At 27.7% G+C, this 20135-nt stretch overlaps 2 protein-coding genes across 4 annotated transcripts in view; one reads left to right on the forward strand and one right to left on the reverse strand.

Annotated features, from left to right (window-relative positions):
• Nucleotides 1-14351, forward strand: part of LOC107444940 (glutamine synthetase) — an 82060-nt gene extending 67709 nt beyond the window's left edge. For all 3 annotated transcript variants that reach the window (XM_016059219.3, XM_071183585.1, XM_016059218.3), the window contains exons 3-7: nucleotides 585-746; nucleotides 6924-7070; nucleotides 8506-8633; nucleotides 10699-10898; nucleotides 13541-14351. In XM_016059219.3, the coding sequence (XP_015914705.1) occupies nucleotides 585-746; nucleotides 6924-7070; nucleotides 8506-8633; nucleotides 10699-10898; nucleotides 13541-13829 (926 nt within the window). In that variant the 3' untranslated portion in view covers nucleotides 13830-14351. The remainder of the gene's footprint in view (nucleotides 1-584; nucleotides 747-6923; nucleotides 7071-8505; nucleotides 8634-10698; nucleotides 10899-13540) is intronic.
• Nucleotides 14352-14568: 217 nt separating this feature from the next.
• Nucleotides 14569-20135, reverse strand: part of LOC107444939 (Valyl-tRNA synthetase) — a gene marked incomplete in the record, with an annotated part of 36687 nt that continues 31120 nt past the window's right edge. The window contains 5 exon segments of the mRNA XM_071183558.1: nucleotides 14569-14888; nucleotides 15995-16144; nucleotides 17308-17480; nucleotides 18969-19083; nucleotides 19690-19899. Coding sequence (XP_071039659.1) covers nucleotides 14814-14888; nucleotides 15995-16144; nucleotides 17308-17480; nucleotides 18969-19083; nucleotides 19690-19899 — 723 coding nt within the window.

Below are 20135 nucleotides of genomic sequence, written 5' to 3' on the forward strand. Positions count from 1 at the left end.
TGAAATCCCTACCCTGATATTGACAATTATCTACGTCCTGCTATTGACTCTACAAACTTTATTAACCCTAACTTCTGGTATTCTAACTTAATGTCGTATTTTACGCTAATGCACTTACTTTCAATGTTCACTATAGCTGTGTTAGTTTTATGTTGTCAGCATGTGTTATAATTACTGTGTTTACTTTATTTCCTATATGTTATAGTTTTATGATTGCCATCGTGTGCTAGCATAATTTGTAATTCTCATGTTGTATTTCATGTTAATAATTACAGATTAATTGACAAATTAATGGCAATGATAAATATTGGCACTCTTACGAAACCAATAAATAGTATACAATTTGTTTTTATATTATCAAATTTTCTTTTTAAATTCAGTTTTTAAAACAAAAAAGGAAAAATAATGTTGTATATTTTTTCCTTTTTAGATTTTTGTATCATTTATTATTTTGATTGTGTTATTAACATAAAAAAAAATACTTTTAATTATCGCATAAAAACTAACTTTCTATCGAAAACAAATTCCACGAAAATAATATTCCACAATTGAATAAAAAAAATCATTTTTTTCCCCCATTGCAGAGCTTCCCATATGGGATTATGATGGTTCTAGCACCTATCAGGCAGAAGGTTCCAATTCTGATGTATATTTATATCCCGTTGCAATTTATAAGGATCCTTTTCGTGGAGGCAACAACAAGCTTGTGCTTTGCGAAACATACAGATTCAACAAACAACCTACTGGTAAGTAAAACAATATGGAGAATTAATAAATTTAAAAAGTTAAGTTTGTTTTGGAAAACAGTTAGAGAAAACAGGATGTAGTTTTCTCCTTAAATTAAATAAGCTAACAACGATTTAATTCATTAACATTATTATCATGCAAAAACTATATTTAAAATAGTTATTAAGAATTATGTATCATTAAATTGAATTGATATTATCTTTCCTTTTCCCTGGAAAAACAATTCTTCCAGGTGTCGTAAAACTGTGTCAAGTGCAAAATCTAGGATACGGAAAATAGCGCAGGATTGGCAGTAAGCCAAATTCTCCTCCTTGTTGTTCATAGGCAGCTGATCGTTGCTATAGCGACCATTTTCGGGTCTGAGATGCTGAAGCTGCACAAGATCTTGTTGACAAAATAATATCGCGGAATTAATGGGCGTTTTACTCTTAGCTTTTATTGCAGAATATGTTATCTGTAGTGAATAAAACTGATATTGATCGCCAAATAATGCAAATAAGGGCAACAATGTTTCCATGCAATTTAGGCTTTTATTAACGTGCTTACTAACTTTAAATGGTGTTATTTATTACGAATACATGACAAATATCGTTGTTTAGAATTACAATATCCGCACATTAAACCTGAATTTGTTTCATATTAGATTCATATTGTCTTTTCATTTTCTGATAATTGTATACACTTATAGCTTTGCTTTGCTTTAAATCTTTAAGACATTTATTATTTATTTTTAATTTTTTATTTATTTATTTTTTGTTTATAGAACCTACAAGTAGAAATTTCCGTTTAAAATAATTTTGTTATGTTTATGGGGAAAGTTTAGATTAATGTAATTTTATTTATGAAAGGAAGTTAAAATATGCGAAAAATTAATTTTTAAATTATCCTCCGATTCTTTCTCAATCTAACAAAAAGGATTTATTTATATTTCTTGATATAATGATGTCCAAATATTAATATTTTGGTAACAATATTTCCGTAGAAAACGTATTGTTTTTTTTTTTTTTTAAATGTTTATAGGTCAATAAAAACTTATCGATGATTAATCCTTATCTTTCTGTCTATGGTCCGATTTTTCTGAGATTGTCTTCTTTTTCTTTGGGTTGAAATAAATTAACATTTCTATGATTTAAAGGCATAGAAGCCCAATCTTGGGTAGAAGCCCCTGAATTATGGTCGATAACTAAACTATAGTGATACAGTTGCAGAACACAATGAAACAAACAGTTTTCATAATGGAACACGAATCTCAAATGCAAAGGTTTGCATGAGCTAATTGAAATTAAACAAAAGTACAAGATACCAGGTGAAGCTTACATTTAAAGGAATTCTCACATTGTGTTGGTTTAAGTACTCCGCGATTGTACTAAAAGTTGATAGTTTGAATAAATCTGTTCAATAGTATCCAATAACGTTGCGGCTCTGCACAGTTGATGTCAATAAATATGTTTTTCAAATTATCTTAGCAATTATTTGAAATCCCGACAGTTTCATAAATATTTGCACCAAAACGCAGACTTATTAAAATAACTTTTTGGTGAGGTATACACGTAAAATTGGTATTAAGTTCCCGTGGCACAATTATAATTTTGAAAACTCTTTACGAATTCAAACCTAAAAACCGGTTAATATATTTTGGTCTTCAAGAGGAGTAATTCACTATAAGTTAGTTAAACGATAATTATTCATAGTTAGAATTGTTTTGGATGATTTTATTTTGCAGATTTTTCTCTTTAAAAGTAGGTAGAATAAACGCCTATTCGAAGAAATCTCCAAATGAAAAGCAATACAATATTTTATTTTACATGCGGCTGAAGAAGATAGATGAGACTGGTACGAAGGTAATGAAAGGGTTAAATTTGAACTCAGAATTTTAAGACTATTAGTACTACTAGCAATATAAGAGAGCACCTTTATGAAAATCTTGAGCAATTATAGAAATGATTAGAAGAATTTTCGAATTTATTTAAAACAAATTTATTCTAGTGCCAGACTTAGTTTTTAGCATTACTGTTTGGTTTTATTATTATTAAGTACTACTTACATTGAAATGGTCGCAGCCTATTTGAAAAAAGCTTATTTCGGTAACCTAAATATTCAATCCAATTAAACTCAAAAAATAAAAAATTAAAATTTTTTTTTCAATATGTTGAATTTTATGGATAAATATTTAATGTTTGAGCAACGATTCCAAGCTGCTGTATGGGAACAAAAAGGGAAATTTTACAAACTGGTTAAACTACTTTCTTACATTTTTAAAATCACCAAAAATTAAAAGCTCTTTTTTTTTTTTTTTTTTTTTTTTTTTTTTTTTTTTTTTAAATCTAAGTAACTTACATGCAGATAATCTACTCTGGCATCGTTTCGATTGCTAAAGCTGATGAGTTAAAAAAAAAAAAAGAAAAAAAGAAGATAAAATACCACTTAATTATTTTGGCGTCAAATAGTTGGTGCATTATTGGCGAAGTCAAAGCAAGAAAAAACTTCAAATAATATTACAAAATATTTAAACAATTAAGTACAAATCTTATGAATTTTGTTTCCTCTTAACTAAATTTAGCTTTTAATAAAAAAAATAAACCTTTTGTTACGAAAATTTAGCTGTAATAAAGTTCCTCAAATCAATCAGTATAACTACTAACTTATATACTAACTACTAACTTATATACTAACTACTAACTTATATACTAACTACTAACTTATAACAACTAATAAAATTCTCTTGCTTAAATTGAAACTTTCAAAATAATCATAAATTTTTGTGAACGTGTATGCAAAATATCGAATTTCTTAAAATAAATATCACCAATAAACAGTAATAGGCAGTTTTTATGGGTAGCATTTTAATTTGTCTTTTCTCTACGTTATACACATTTTTTATTACTTTGAAACTATAAACTAGACTGGATTTAAATAGTTTAGAGTTTAACAAGAAACTCTATGAAAGAAAGTTACTGTGTATTTTACCATCACTTACTTAATTTTGATAGGAAGCGCCAATTCATCGTTATACTTGAAATAGGGGCACAAATTCAAAATTATTTTAAAGATAAAATCCTAGGAGACGTTACCAATGACGATTCATTAGGACTGCATGACAAACAATACCTGATAATAGGATTCCTGAATTTGTTGGCTGCTGGTATCGTCAACTGGGATTGAATCTTTAAAAGCTATTAATAAAGTATTTACATATATGGTATTCGCAATTCATAAGTGATGGTAAAATAATCTTTCTAGATTCTTCAGCTTCTAGTTACTTCTGATAATTCTTCAAAATACGATCCTTTTCACATCAAATTAAATTAAGCGATATCAAACCAATATACTAAATTTCCTTGCAATGGAAAAAGAGCGTATAAACTATATCAATGTTTTTTAAGACATCGAAAACCAAAACGAAAATAAATAAATAAAATCGTTTAATACTTATTTGCGACGAATGTTTCCAAGTTTATAAAAAAATAGTGAGTGCTTCGTCCGCTAGAACACTTGTACTACTAACACAGACAAAATGAGAAGCATAAGCTTAAAATAAGTAAAAATTAAGAAATAAATACAGCCAGGAACAGATTATTGGTTGGAAAAAAAATTTTTTTTTTTGCTTAAACTTTTGTTTCAGAGACATGTTTATTGGCATTAAAAAAAAAAAATTTCGAATGTAATTACATCACTTACGCGTGAAGATGAAACTGAAGTTTATCATAACGCCTAAACTAGTGCTTGTTATAACCCTCAAAAAATTAAAATACATTTAATAAAAATAAATTTAAAAGTGAATTTGCGTATCAACCACCTCTGGTAAATTTGACGTTGTAAAAGAAAGTGAGAAATGGTTATTTGGTTAATATTTTGAAGTCTGAAAAAGAAATTGCTTTAGCAATATAATATTTGGAATAAATGATATTATAATAAAGTTTGGAAAAAACTGAAACAGTAAAGATTTTTGCTTACTTAGGATCAATTATTACTATTGACAACAGAAAGACTCGGTTTTTTATTTCAGGAGTCAATCTGGCAAATAGGCTGTCTATGAGCTGAGAAGATTTATTAAGTCTAGGTTTCTTTCTAGAAAAACAAAGTTCTTAATTTACAAAACTCTTGTCAGGCCAGTCTTGACATACGCTTCTGAAGCTTGGACAATGCTAAAACTGGAGGAAAATTGTATCAATATTTGAGAGAAAGATTTTGCGGAGTATACTTGGTGGTGTAAATGAAACAATAACTGGAGAAGGAGATCTAACTTAGAACTGTACAGGATTTATAAACAACCCGATATTATTAAATACATAAAAATAGAAAGAATCGGATGGCCCACTTGATTCGAATAAGTGATGACAATACAATAAAAAAGATACTGCTTTCTTAGACCCACTGGAACAAGAAGGCGGGGAAGGCCGCGGTTGAGATGGGCTGACTTGTTGGAGTCTGATTTTCTTGTAATTAATGAAAAGAATTGGAGATCAAAGTTAAAGCGGAAGTCGTTATGGAGAAATCTTCAGAGGAAGGCATTGGCCCATATTGGGCTGTCTGGCCAACTATGATGATGATGGAAAAAATTGCTTTAGAAATATAATATTTAAAATACCATAAGTTAAAGTTAGGAAAAATTGCTTTAGCAATTTTATCAGAAAACAAAAACTATGTAACTTTTTCTTTATAATTTATTTTCTTTTTTATTCTTTTTCCTCTTATTTTTTTCTTCTTACTGTTCTGTGCATTGTCATTGGACTTAAAAACATAGAATGGGATTATTAAAAAAAAAATGACCCATTAATCTTTGGTTGTCATCAACATACAGTTAATGAAAGTTACAGGATTATTTAATAGCAAATTATTTATTTCTACCTTATTAATCAGTAACATGTATTTATAATCCCTCATAAATGTTACGGCTTTGATAGATTATTATTCGAAATCAAATGCTTGAAACTGAGTGTTTATTATATATCTTTATTACATAATAGAGAAATCTCATGACGTCATATTATTCGACGTTTACGGTAAAGATATCGTTTTCCATTATTATTAAACGGTGGAAAGGTTATATTTATTTCTATAATAAATTTTATGTAAAATTGTTCAGTCAACGAATGCAATAAAAGTTATGTATCCAAAATAACTTTATAAAATTTTGACTACTTTGACTATTATAAAGTTTGACTACTTTTCCTCACATTTAACCTGTGCGGAATGACAATACAAGTTTTAATTGTTGATTGACGGCTACAAGCAAAATATTTTAATTAATAAAAGCTATTATTTCAATTTTTTGAAGTATAATTAATTTCTTAAATTACAAATTTTCATTTTTTATGAAGTCAATTTTTCCATACTTAACGTAGCATTGGTCCAACACAGTTTTCCATTGTCAGTCTAGCATTGATTTCGATATATTTTGTTGTTGCTATCAGCATGACATTAATAAAGTATTCTTTTCCTGTAAAATATTTTTGTTTTCCTAATTTAAAGGTTTTTACCTGTGATGCATAATTTTTTTTAAAATTACTCTCTGCTATTACGTTTTTTAATTTTTTTCTCCCAAATTCAGTTTAAAAATAAGAGTTTTTTTTTCATTATTCTTACGTAATTCTGTGATATTATCTTTATTACGCTTCATTTACATTACATTTTCTTTTTGAAATCGGTGTCTTTTTCCGTTTACCAATTATCATTTTTGGTGCAATTTATATTAATATGCTACTATTAAAGAATTAAAGTTAGAAAAATTCGTTAAATGATTATGAACTAAACGATCAGCTTGATGAGATATATCAGCTTGTCTGGTGAGTGGTTGGGAATTCTCCAAATTTGTTATAACAGTATAACTTTAATTTATAGTTACTTAAAAAAATGATTAATGAGTAAAAATTTTACATGCACTAACAGATTATAGAATCATTAAGGAAATGTTTGTAAGTGGGAAGGGTCCTAGCGTAACCAAACTGAATTCTTTTTGGTACATAAGTGAATAATATCGACTTTCCTATAAAAAATCTGTTTTATGTCAAGACAATTATTGTGAAGCAATTATCGAGGTGGGTGTTAGGCAGCGAAAAGGAGGCTTAGCCAACTAGTATTTAAAAATGTTGTTTAGTTCGTTCTTCTAAGAGTTCAATAAGACTTCAAATAGCCTCTCCTTAGTTCAAGAATATTTCTTTTATTCCTCCTTCTAGAATCCAACAAAAGGCATTCACTAGTTAAGGCTATGGAGAAAGCTGCAGATTTCCACCCATGGTTTGGTTTAGAGCAAGAGTATACTTTGTTGGATGTTGACGGACACCCATTCGGATGGCCTAAACAAGGATATCCTGGACCTCAAGGTGAGAATGAGTCAAGATCTGAGCAATTAATATGTAGAATGTTCGTAAAGTTCACCTTTCATATATATTATTTAGAATCTCCGTCTAGAAAGTATACACAAGGGGGCGCAAATTAATATTTAAGCGAGAAAGTAAAACTGTTAAAATGTGTCGAATCATCAGTGAAGAAAGTGGATTGCAAAACATCAAAACTAGTTTGATTGTTCAGTAAGAACGTAATTACATCTGATAATAAATAGTACTTACTTAGCCTCATGACTGTGCTAAGTGAAAGGCAACATTCAACTCTATTAACTCTTCAACACATTTGTTTCCTCTTACAATCAAGCAAGGTTTGATATTTTCAGTTAAGTTTTTCTCAGATTTTGACAGTATTTTGTTTTATACTCACTTAAAAAATAATTCGAAACTCCTAATGTGTGTACTTTAGGGGAGAGTGGGGTCAATTGTAACAGGGTACGATTGTAACGGAGCAAAAATTTCAAGTGTCGGGTTCTAGATTTGGTTCCTAGGTGGCGCACAAGGTGTATTTAATAAATCTACATGTACACCCCTGCTGGCAACCATTTTTATGTACTTTTGAAAGAGTTACGTCACAAAACATATTTTCACGCTACGTAAGTACTTTTTTTGGTATTAGGATATTATATTGTAACAAAGTAATTTTGTTTAAACAAATAAAAATTATTAACCGAATATGTAAGTGGACATCTTAATTAACATTTCAAAAAAAAAGAGATTAGTTTTGTTAATTAACTAGCATTGTTTTCAACAAATGAAGCTGAAATTCCGTTTCGGGGACGATTGTAACAATAAGTAAAGGGACGATTGTAACAGCTAAAAATAAATAATCTTATGTTTACAAACCATTACTTAACTCTTTAAGAACCACCAATAGTTCCCTATATCATTTATATTATGTTGCATGTGCATTATTTTATTTGTCACCTTTCACAGCACAAATTAAAATTTTTAACCCTTTAAAGTTAAAAGTTTAACCCTTTAGGTCTCTGCTCATTATTATTTTTACTCCTAAAATATCGCTACTATTTTGATCAATAAAAAATATATCACAACTATAATAATATGTATAATTAACTATGTTTTAGTTGAATTTAAGTGCACGACTGTCAAAAATTGTTAATAACTAGTATAATAACATTTAAAATAAGGTATTTATTTTTTTTCTAGTAGAGGATTGTCTACTTTACTCGTCTGTCAATTAATACTAATGATATATTGCATTTTTTGTTAGTTAAAAATAGTTAAGTAAAAAATTTTACAATTGACCCCACTCTCCCCTACTAATAAGAATTCTAAATCTATACATTAAGGATTGTCATTGTAAAACACACTGTATATAAATTTGACATTGCTATATTATGCTGATTTTAAGTTCTTGTTTTTCATAATTATTATGCAATATTTTTATTAGGACCTTATTATTGTGGAATTGGTGCAACAAAAGCCTATGGTAGGGACATTGTTGAGGCTCATTACAGGGCTTGCTTGTATGCTGGTATTAATGTAGGTGGAACAAATGCCGAAGTCATGCCTGCTCAGGTAAGGTTATTAAGCATAACATTTACAAAATGACCTTTATTAAAAAAAGTTGGGCCTTTTGTTTCTGAATTCCTAAAACCATTTAAATTTAAGTCAATCCTACGATCAGTATAATTTTAGAAGGATGTGGAACTTTTCATTTATTAAAAAACTTTTTTTTTCAACAATGCCCACCTGGAGAATGAACTTTCTTCACACAGGCCTATGAAGGGAAGATTTGTTGGCCACTTTTTCAGGGGCAACATATTAGGTGGGCCAACGTTGCTCCCACAGTAAGGATAGAGAGTACAGAGAAGAAAACATCCTTGTCTATCCCGGGATTCGAACCCAGAACTTTGCAAGGCCAATTCCTTGACCCTTAGACAGGCCGGTCGGCTTAATTAAAAAACTATAATCAAAAATAAAAATTATAAAAAACTCTAATTAAAACATCTGTTTTTGTAATGGAATTTAATTATTTTGCATACTTAATTTTTTAATTATTCCCGATGAGGGGATCATATGGAGTATTTCCAATTTTTTCTGCTGTGACTGTTATGTTTACAGAGAAAATATAAATTCGGGCACAGATTATTTGAAAATTGGAGAAAGCATTTTAATTCAATATTTTCACACACATAAAAGTATGTAAAAATTAGCATAGTATTATGCAACTAATACCATATAATTTGCTATAAAAATACTTCCATTTTTTTCACTAAATATCATATTGCTTCCTATAACTACAAATTTCAGAAGACGGAAATAAAATGCACGGTTCCCTATATTGGTTCCATAAAGAAGATGGATAAAATTCAATAAAGAGAATCAATAAAAACTTTTTATTTCGAGCATACTAAAAAAAAAATGAAAATAATTCATCAATGAAAATTCTTAAGATAGAAATCGTAAAAGAGTTATGCCCTTAAGGCTATAAAATAAATGCTATAGAAATGTCCTTTTCAATTCAATTCCTTCCTTTTCAATACATCAATTTTTCATACACCAAAAATTTGATGCAATTTTTTCTTTCTTTAATAATTTTAATTAAAAGAGTTTTAGAGTTTAGATAAAAGTTTTTCATTACTTTAATTTTCTTCTTTATAGTATTTCTTATTATTTTAATATTCTGTTTTATATAATAAAAATTATTAAAACTTGTACAAAGTGAAATAAGAAACCGATGTTAGCTAAATTCAGCTCTTCAACTTTTGGCAGCCTCTATTTATTATTATTATTATTTTTTTTTTGTGGTGAAGCACAGCGTATTCTCGAAACAAAATATAGTTCCGGAAAGAATTTAGAAATATTAAAATAAAGCTTCAAAAAAAAATTTGCTTTTTTTTATTAAGAAATTTCTTGCACATTGACTCTTTTTTTAGTTAAACATTTTACTTGAGTATTAAAAAACAATTAATTGATAATGGTAATAACACTATTTGTAGTTGCATTTCAGGTACATTAAGTATTATTAAAATCCATTTTTAAACTTACATTTGTTTACACAATAGATAAATCAAAAATCTGAACTTATTTTCCCGTATGTTTCTTAAATAAAAAATAATAGAAAGAAATTTACCTTCATGCTAATGATGCATTCAAATAGTTTTATGACTAACTATCATAACTATGATTACAGTAAATGTGTGCAAAGATTTTTTTTTTCTCACTTCAATATTAATTTGTGACCCCACATGTTTAGATATTTTATGTTTTTGTTTTAGCAAGTATTTTTTAGTTTTAACAAGAATATTAACAGATATAAATTATAGAAGTAAACTAGTACTGTAATTATGAAAAGAGTTTACGAAAATAAAAGTGACAATAATCACTGAAGTAGGAAGAAAACCTCCTAAAAGTTAAGCTGCTTTGCAAACAACTTATTCACAAAACTGGGTTACTAATAGATTTTTCATAAATCCGTTTCAACTTCTGGCTTGATGATAAAGATTTATACTTTAAAACATAAATTTTGCTATTACTACGATAATGTCTCCTCCACCATCATACAAGTTTTGAAGTTGTGATAGATAAAAGAGAGTGATTATAGAACACCTTGTATAATAGAAATACTTTTTCATTTCAGTGGGAGTTCCAAGTTGGCCCATGTGAAGGAACATCAATTGGTGATGAAGTTTGGATGTCAAGATTTATTCTTCATCAAATTGCTGAAGAGTTTGGAGTAGTTGTAAGTTTTGATCCTAAACCAATGCCAGGCAATTGGAATGGTGCTGGAGCTCACACAAATTTTAGTACAAAAGCAATGAGAGAAACCAATGGATTAAAGTAAGTCTGATTCAACCCTTTAATACGTATTCTGTTCCAAAAAAAGAAGTTAAAGTATAGTTCGTTCATCAGGAGTTGGCACTTGGCTTCATCTCCTCGGACGAAGAATTCATTTTAGGACGGGGTGTATTGGGAGAAACGTCCCCGCGCTTGAAATTGAGACAACCCTTACTGCTCGCCAAATGTAAACAGTGAATTCTTTTTCAGTCACTTACTTCGCTTTATCATCTGCTATTATATCTTTCGTTACTTTAGCTAATTAAATATATTACAGCAAAATGCCTCAAAAAGGACATACTATTCACTCAAAAGAAAGAAATGTCATTAAATTTATGAAATATTGTTAAAAAAAGGCACATAAAAATTGCAAAATAAATATTTTTGACATACAATCGCCAAATAGTAACCTTGTTCAGAATTGTTCACATCCTTCTCCCAAAAATAGCGCGGATACCACGTGATGAAGGCGGAGCCAAGTGCCAACTCCTGGTAAACAAACTATATACACGGTCTGACTATACTAGTTTCTCAAACTCAAATTAATATTAAAGCATGAAAGGAACATAAAGCATGAAACGATCAAAACATGTCAAATCACCAGTGAGGAAGGCAGTTTAAAAAAACACCATAACCATTTTGATTGCCTTATTGAACTTAAAGATGTTAATAACAAGGGCTTTTTAACTGGTCCTTTTCAGCTGACAGTTAAACATGTTTTTAGTCCTGTCTTCTTCAGTAGTGATTCACTACCACTTTTTTGCTCAGTTAAATGTTCATTAGCGACTTCTAATGTAAATTAAATAATATTTTGAATCCATTTATAAAAAGGCTCTGAAAATTATAGTAAAGATGCAGATTCTGGAACACTTTTTTTTCTAGCCTGAATTTTTGTAATTGTATTAATTGAAATCAAAAAGGATTTCCTTAGTTTATCAGCTATTTTTTTTTATTTATAAAGAATTCATGAATTAAGATGATTTAAAAAAAAAATTCCAGTATTTTGCATCTTTGTTGAATGCACAAGATTTAATACAAATATAATTTATTTTATTGCTTTGTAACTGTAGATAGTTATCCAGGAACTTTGACATTTTTAAGCTGAAAACCATCTTTTTTGAATTTATGTTAAACAGTAGCGATATATCATCCTTAAATCTACCTACAAAAACAAAATTATTCATTTTCCCACGCTTTTAATTATCTTAGATTCATATAAATTAAATGCACGAAAATACTTCAAATTGAGTCCTTAAAATCGCTATAAAATTTAAAAATATGTAATATAACATGTAAATAAAACATGTTTTACTGTGTAAGATTCACATATTGTAAAGAACTATTTCAAAAAATGAAAAAAAAGAGCCTATCAGACCAAATAGTTCTAACAAACAGATAAATTTTTCTAACTTCCATGAATTTTGGAAATATAATTTCAAAACTTGTTCTACCTTCATAATTAACTAATCATTCTAGTCTTCTCATCATGAATTAATATTCAGCAATTTTGTTATAGGCAGAAGCTTGAATAGGTCAAAGTTTCATTTTTTTTAGTCAAAAACTTCAACAATTTTTACTAAAACAGAATCGTAAAACAAATATTTATATTTCAAGTACAAAAATGTAAAGTTGCAGTAAAGAAAAATGAAATGAAACATTTAGGTCTCCAGAAATCTAACATGGAGTTAACATAATCTTAAGATTACCACTAGAGCAGTGTTTCCCAAACTTTTGATTTTTGTGTACCCTTTTTAAATTTTTCGTAATGCTGTGTACCACTAATAAAAAAATGAATGCATTTTTTACTATAAAAAAACTGCACAAGAGTAAAAATCACAACTGACTGTTGACACCACTAATTATTAACTGTTAACTCTACAAAAAATAGTCAACAGAAAAAGACGTAATCGTAAATTTTCATGGTTAGATTTGTTTTTGCAAGATATTTCGCATAACAACGTGTGCCCCCGGTAAACTGCTCCCGTACCCCTAGGGGTACGTGTACCACACTTTGGGAAACACTGCACTAGAGACAACCTAATCTAAAGATAGGAGATTTAAAATTGAGAATATTCTTATTTCTTAGTGAAAATTACGGTTTTCCTAGTGTAGATATCAATAGTATAAGTAGATATTGTGAGACCTAAATATTACTTTTTTTAATTGTTATTTTACTTTCTAAGCTTTGCATTCTTGAATAGAAAAACTAAAATTTATAATATATTAATGCTTTCAAAATAAGTTTTTGACTTTAAAAATATGAAACTTCATGCCTATTCTAGGTAATTTAAATCATTTTAAATTTGACAAAAAAATTTGTTTAGAGGAAATAATTTATTAAGCTTGAAATTCTGAATTTGGAAAAGTTTTTCGTAATATGACCCACTCTATAATTAACTGCGTTTTAAGTTCAAGTCCCAACACTGTAACTATCCAACTTCTGAGACAAAAATTCTACTTTCAAGCACTGTATCTCTACTGATTAACACCAAAGGATAAACAATTGATTTATGGAAAAACAAAATTGTTGTCAGATTAAAAATTAACATAAAACATCACAACATTTTTAACTAAAAAAAGAAAATAAAGCATGAATGTAATATTAGAACTACATAATTATTAAAATTTTATCAATCAACTTGCAGATTCATTGAAGAAGCCATTGAAAAGCTATCTCGCAACCATCCACGCCACATTAAAGCTTATGATCCAAAGGATGGCAAAGATAACGAAAGAAGATTAACTGGATTGCACGAAACATCAAGCATTCACGACTTCTCTGCAGGTGTTGCAAATAGAGGGGCCAGTATTCGTATACCTCGCCAAGTTGCAGAGAAGAAGATGGGCTATCTTGAAGACAGAAGACCATCTTCGAATTGTGATCCATACGCTGTTGCAGATGCTATGATCCGCACAATTTGTTTAGATGAATAAATGTTCATGATGGTAGCTAACTTTTTGAAAAACTATCTTACATGTAAATCAACGAATAAAGTTTCAAAAGTTTAAATAAGAAAAATGGAATATTTTGATAAATCCTTTTATATGCAATATAGTTTTATTTTATAATTTTAAATACAGTACCTGAAAATTTTATAAGACATTGTATGAAATTTCAAATGATTTTTTTAATATGGTAATTAAAAGTTAGTAGTAATTTATCTAGTTTAATGAAAAAGCATGCAATTAATTAATGCTAAATCAAATTATGAAAAAAATTTATATTGTTTAACTGAATACATAAAAATTATTTTAATTTTGCATTTATTGTAAAGTGCCTTAGAATAGACTCAGTTTATAAAATAACTTTGTACAAAATGTCTGTAAATGAATGTTGATCATTTTCGATATGTATCTATTCTTTATCTATGTATAAATGGATAGTTTATTGATGTTTCTGAATTTGTACTATTTTTATGATATTTTATTTCAATTCATTAAAATGATGAAAATGTTTTTGTTTGTTTTTCCTTAGTAGCAGTAGACATTTTTAGAAAATAGAGCATGGTTATCTTAAAATGATAGTTTCTTTAGTATCACTGACAAATTGTAACATTATGAGACAAGAGTTTAAATAGGCAAATCAACATTTAATTAAAGCCGTGACAAAGCAAACTTTACACAGAGACTTGACTCACCAAGAATAAAAATTACTTAAAATAATTTACTGCAATACATAATTAGATAATTTTATTGAAAATAAATAAATTATATATAAAAAAATTGTACAGTGTTTCAGTATGAATAGCACAAATTTCTTCTAGCATTTTATTAATGATTAATTAGAGAGATTTCAAACTGTTTATACTTGAATGATTTCGTCTGCAGAGCTGTGGTTTCATTTGCAAAATAATTTAATTGTTACTGCTTCTTAAATATGAAGGAATGCTGTGATAAAAGCAGATAGAAAACTCAGCTTCAAGCAGAGTCCATAATTTTTAATGTCTCTATTGCTTGTAGGACTTTGTTCAATTCCCCTTCACTTAAAGTTATCTGAAAATGAATACATGTATTAGTTATAGTTAGCCAGGGAGGTTCAAATTTTTTTAGATTGTTAGAAAAAAAAATGTAATTTAAACAGTAATATTTTTGAATTAAAAAACATTTGTTCATACACTCTGATAAAATTATAGTAATTTTGTTACTGCATTTAAATTAAATCTTTAACTTTATATCCTTTAGAACTTCATTAGTTTTAAATGTGATTTGATTAAAAAAATTCAAACTTTGGTTGTAAGACAAAAGGCCGCATAACAATTTAAAGATTGCATTTGGCCTGTGGACCACATGTGCACTCCTTCTTTAAAGTTAAAAAGTAACATCCCAGTGTTTATTTTAGTAAGTAAATATGAGGATATTTCTTTCATTTATTATATGTGAACAATATTGTCAAAAAAAGTTAAACTTAATCATAAATGGGTTAAAAATGAAGTAATATTAAAACAGAGTTTCGTTTTTCAGTATACTTTAACATAATTCAACATCAATATTAATTGCTATTTCTTCAATAAACTATATTTTCTCTAAATTGAATCTTTATAAATTAAATTAAAAATGATTTTGATTACCACTACATATACATATAAAACATATTTTCTTCTTTCTTTGCTCATTTACGTCGCACTAGAGCTGCACAATGGGCTATTGGCGACGGTCTGGGAAACATCCCTGAGGATGATCCGAAGACATGCCATCACAATTATGATTCTTTGCAGAGGGGATGGCACCCCCGCATTGGTAGCCTGATGACCTGCACGCGAAGTCGAGCACTTTACGGTAGAACAGTTTAACGAGGACCAATACCGTACACCCTCGGTCCCTACGCAGACTGATCCAAGTGGTCACTCAACTGCACACTGACCGCAACCAGTGATGCTGGACTTCGGTGATCTGCCGGGAACCGTGTCTTAATGATCAGTTCACTGCGGGACATATAAAAATGCATAATAATTATATGATGGTATAGGTAAACTTAAAAATATATTTGTTATCACCTCACTTTATATTTTATTATATACTCCCAGTTGGAAAAATAGTCCTTGGATAAAGTAAAAATTGACAGTTATACCTTTACCTATATTAAACACTTCAAAATATACCTTTTCTGCATGTGATTCTCTAACTGCAATTGGAACTTTTATCTCATAGTCATCTACTTGAGTGGCTTCTTTCAACTTGATAATTTGAGAACTAAGTTTTTGTTGTTTCTGCTCTAATCGAGTAATTTCTTTATTAATATCAATGTGACCCTGAGGAAAAAGAAGCATAATGAAAAAAATTATTTTTCAAAAGATAAAAAATATATTTAGATTAATTCCTTGTTATTGTTTTATTAAATAATTCAATAAGTAATCTCATTAAAATAAATATACACAATTTGACAATTAATGATAATTTAACTTAAAATCATAGCAGACTCTAGATACTACTTATCATATTTGTAATTTTTATTACTTGAACAAAGTAAAATTATAATATTTCCCAATGAAATTATTAAGGGAACTGAATAACATTTCATAATACAGCAATAGCAATTTAATATATAATATATTTTTGCTAATAAGAAATTAGTTATCTTGAGTATAAATTAGGTAGCATATTTCTAGATGAAATATAATACAGCTGTAACAATGTAATAAGTAATCAGACTAACGCAAAAACAATTTGACTTTTAAACAAGTAAATGTATCATAAAATAAATCATTTATCTGTGCCCAGCTGCGCATCACTGTTTACAAGATGCCATTAATTGAAGGGTTTAGATTCATGGTGAAAAAACACCTTTTTGTTTAAAATTTCAAATTAATTTATAAATGCTATGGTAAAGCTTCAAACTGTATAACACAAAACCTAACATCAACAATATAATAGTTTTAAGCTCTCTGCTTACATCAAATAAATATTAGTAATATTTGTGCATATCATTTTGAATTTATTTAACTTTTCAAATTAATTTATAAAACATATGATAAAGCTTCTATCTTTATAACACAAAACTTAGAACCAATAATGTAATAGTTTTAAGCTCTCTACTTACATCAAATAAATATTAGCAATATCTGTGCATATCATTTTGAATTTATTTAACATTTCAAATTAATTTATAAAATATATGGCAAAGCTTCTATCTTTATAACACAAAACTTAGAACCAATAATGTAATAGTTTTAAGCTCTACATCAAATAAATATTAGCAGTATTTGTGCATATCATTTTGAAATTATTTAAAAATCCACAGCTTTAAGAAGCCAGTTTATTATTTTTTAAAATTATATTTAAAAATTCATTCATTAATGGTTTGTAGTTTAATTATCAATTAAAAAATATTTAGGGATACTTACTTTAAAAAAACAAAACAAAATGGATAGGTTTTAATATTTATTATATTGAACCATTTAGATACAATACATACCTTCAAAAGTAAATATGCTTCACAATTTTCAGATATTGTAGTGATCGCACATCCTTTGGGAATTTCTTCAGAATTTACTAATGTAAGAGATGCAGAGGATGTGAGGAAAATTATTGTATCACTTAGTTTTGATAAGCAGGCTTTTATATTTTCATCATCACACTTTAAAAACACTAAAATAAAGAAATTCAAATTAGCAACAAAAGTTTCCTTTTTTTCCTTCATTTTCTTCCAAATAAGGCAATTTAATTTTTTATGTTATAGAGCAGGGTTCCCCAACCTCTTTTTTTCCCCTTCAAACTCAAAAATTCAAATCTGGTTTATGACATCTATTTAAATAAAAATAAAAAAAAGAAGAAGAAAAGGTAGATTACAAAAAATGGCTACACAAAGAACAAGTACATTTAAATGGTAATTGGAGACATTTATTTATAATAATGAAATTAATAAATTAAATGAACATTTCCTTTTTTATATTCAAGGTTTAAAATTTAAAAATAAAATTAGCTCTGAAATTGTTTTCTATAAGTCGCTTAGGTGAATTATTATAGAAAAATCAAGAAGTTGTTATTCAAATATTGTAGTGATGTTTGTAGATTATGATCCTGTTTGGGTTACAATTTATAGATTGAGAGGATTTGCCCCAAAGGCTGAAGAATAAAGAAGTTTTTTTTTTAAAGCTAAATGTTTTGAATGTAATCTCTTTAAAAGTAATTTTTTTCAATAAAGCTAAAAAATGTGAACCTTTTCTTTACTTAACTCTTAGTCCCGAACACTGTTCTGGTGCTATGAAAAACGACCATTTTTAATCGTCTGTACATTGCTTCGATCATGTATTTTCTTACACTAGTCTACTGATTTGTGTGGCTTTTTTAATTTGCAGCATTTCTAACAGATGTCTCTAGCAATCCGGAAGAGATTAGATTGTAAAATTATTTGAAGGACAGGTTTTACTGCTTTTAATTTAGGTGGGGAATTTGTAAGAGTTAGTTTTAACTTATTAGCATAATACACTTTGTGATTAGTTATTTACCAATTTTGTCGGGATATAATTTTGTAATTACCATGTTTTAAATTATAGCATACCACAGCTGAAATTTGAAAAGAAAAAAAAATTTAAGTATTCAAAAATTCATGTTTTCTTTCTTCCATTTCCAAAACATTTTCCAATCTCCTGGAAAATGTTCTTTCCAGTTTTAGACTTAAAAAAAATAAAAAAAAAAAAAAAAAAAAAAAAAACTTGAGACTTACGACNAAAAAAAAAAAAAAAAAAAAAAAGTCTTATTTTTGCCATTATTAAAATCTCAGAAATTAATATATGCAATAGCTATAATCATTTTGATTGCTGATTTGAATTCATATGATCAATTAGAATATAAAATTATTTAGTAAAAATATGCTTATTTTTGGTTCTATTAAAACAGGAAAATGAAACAGTTAAATTACTTTCTGTCATAATATTGTAGTATTCAGTTATAATATTATGAAACCACAATTAAAAATTAGCACATGTATTTTTCATTGAGACAAATGGTTAGAATGAATAAGGAATTATTTAAGACAATTTTAGTAAAAAGATATTAAATAAAGAAATAGAACTAACATATATAAACAATAAAATGTAAAGTTTCAGTAATGATCATGTATATAAGTATACTTACAGTCTAATTTTTCATTTTTAGCTAAGTTATAATCAGCTCTTAAAGATCTAACTTTGTGGATGACATCTTGAGCAAATGTAACATTTTTCTCTAATTCAATATTCTTCCACGGGAACTAATATAAAAGGACAATGTAAATAAATATTCATGTTTAAAATATAATCTTTTAGTATATTTGTATGTTTAATATTCGTGCATATTAATATAATTAAATAGACAATAAATTAAAATGTTAAATAATAACTTATAAAATAAATAGACAATTAAATATAACTTAGATTTTGAATGTAGAGTGTTGTTCTTAAACTGATTTCAATCAAACCATTAAGAATAAAAAAATTGTATAAAAAAAAAAAATCAATCTTAGAAAATTTTTTAAGATATAGACAAAATATTGAAGTTTCATCAATCTAATCATTATTAGCTTGTCCAAGTTCAATAAAAAAAATAAAAATATTTTTTTAATTTACAAATCAGAAGTTTATGTATTTTTAGAAAGGAAAATAATAAGAAAGGGAAAACAATAACGAAGAAAAGAAAACTTAGTCCTAAAAGGTTTGTCAATATATAATAGAAACCATAGTTTTCCCAAAAACAACATAAATAAAATTAAATCCTTAAAACTTTCAATGTCCTAAAATGTATTAACAATGTGATTTTATAAGATATTAAGTGCAATAACAAAATAATAGCAAAGTTTAATTAGCAGTCAAAAGCTTACCTCAGACAGTATTGGGTACCGTGAAATAGTAATACTAATGGTGGAATCATTCTCACGCCTAGGAATTCTTTGATATAATTCTTCTGTAACAAAAGGCATAAAAGGGCTCAACAGCTTTAGACCTGTGTCTAAACAAGTATAGAGCATTTCTTTAGAAGCCTCAGTATTTTCTTGAGGCTTATCAGATTGAAAAACAGGTTTCAAAGATTCCTGCAAAATATCAAAACGTTTTTAGATCACAAGGCTTTAAAATGAAATAAGACGTATTGTATTTATAAAACTGTTTGTGAATTGAAATGGTTTTAATAAAATTGAAGTTTATATCATTTTAACATCTATATTCATTTTACTAGAAAGATTTATTGAAATGTTGAATTGTGTAATGTATATAATATATATATATATATATATATTCAGTGGCGTACGCAGAATTTTTTCAGGGGGGG

The sequence above is a fragment of the Parasteatoda tepidariorum genome, chromosome 1 (assembly GCF_043381705.1).
Source record: "Parasteatoda tepidariorum isolate YZ-2023 chromosome 1, CAS_Ptep_4.0, whole genome shotgun sequence".
In the NCBI taxonomy this organism is placed as follows: domain Eukaryota; kingdom Metazoa; phylum Arthropoda; class Arachnida; order Araneae; family Theridiidae; genus Parasteatoda; species Parasteatoda tepidariorum.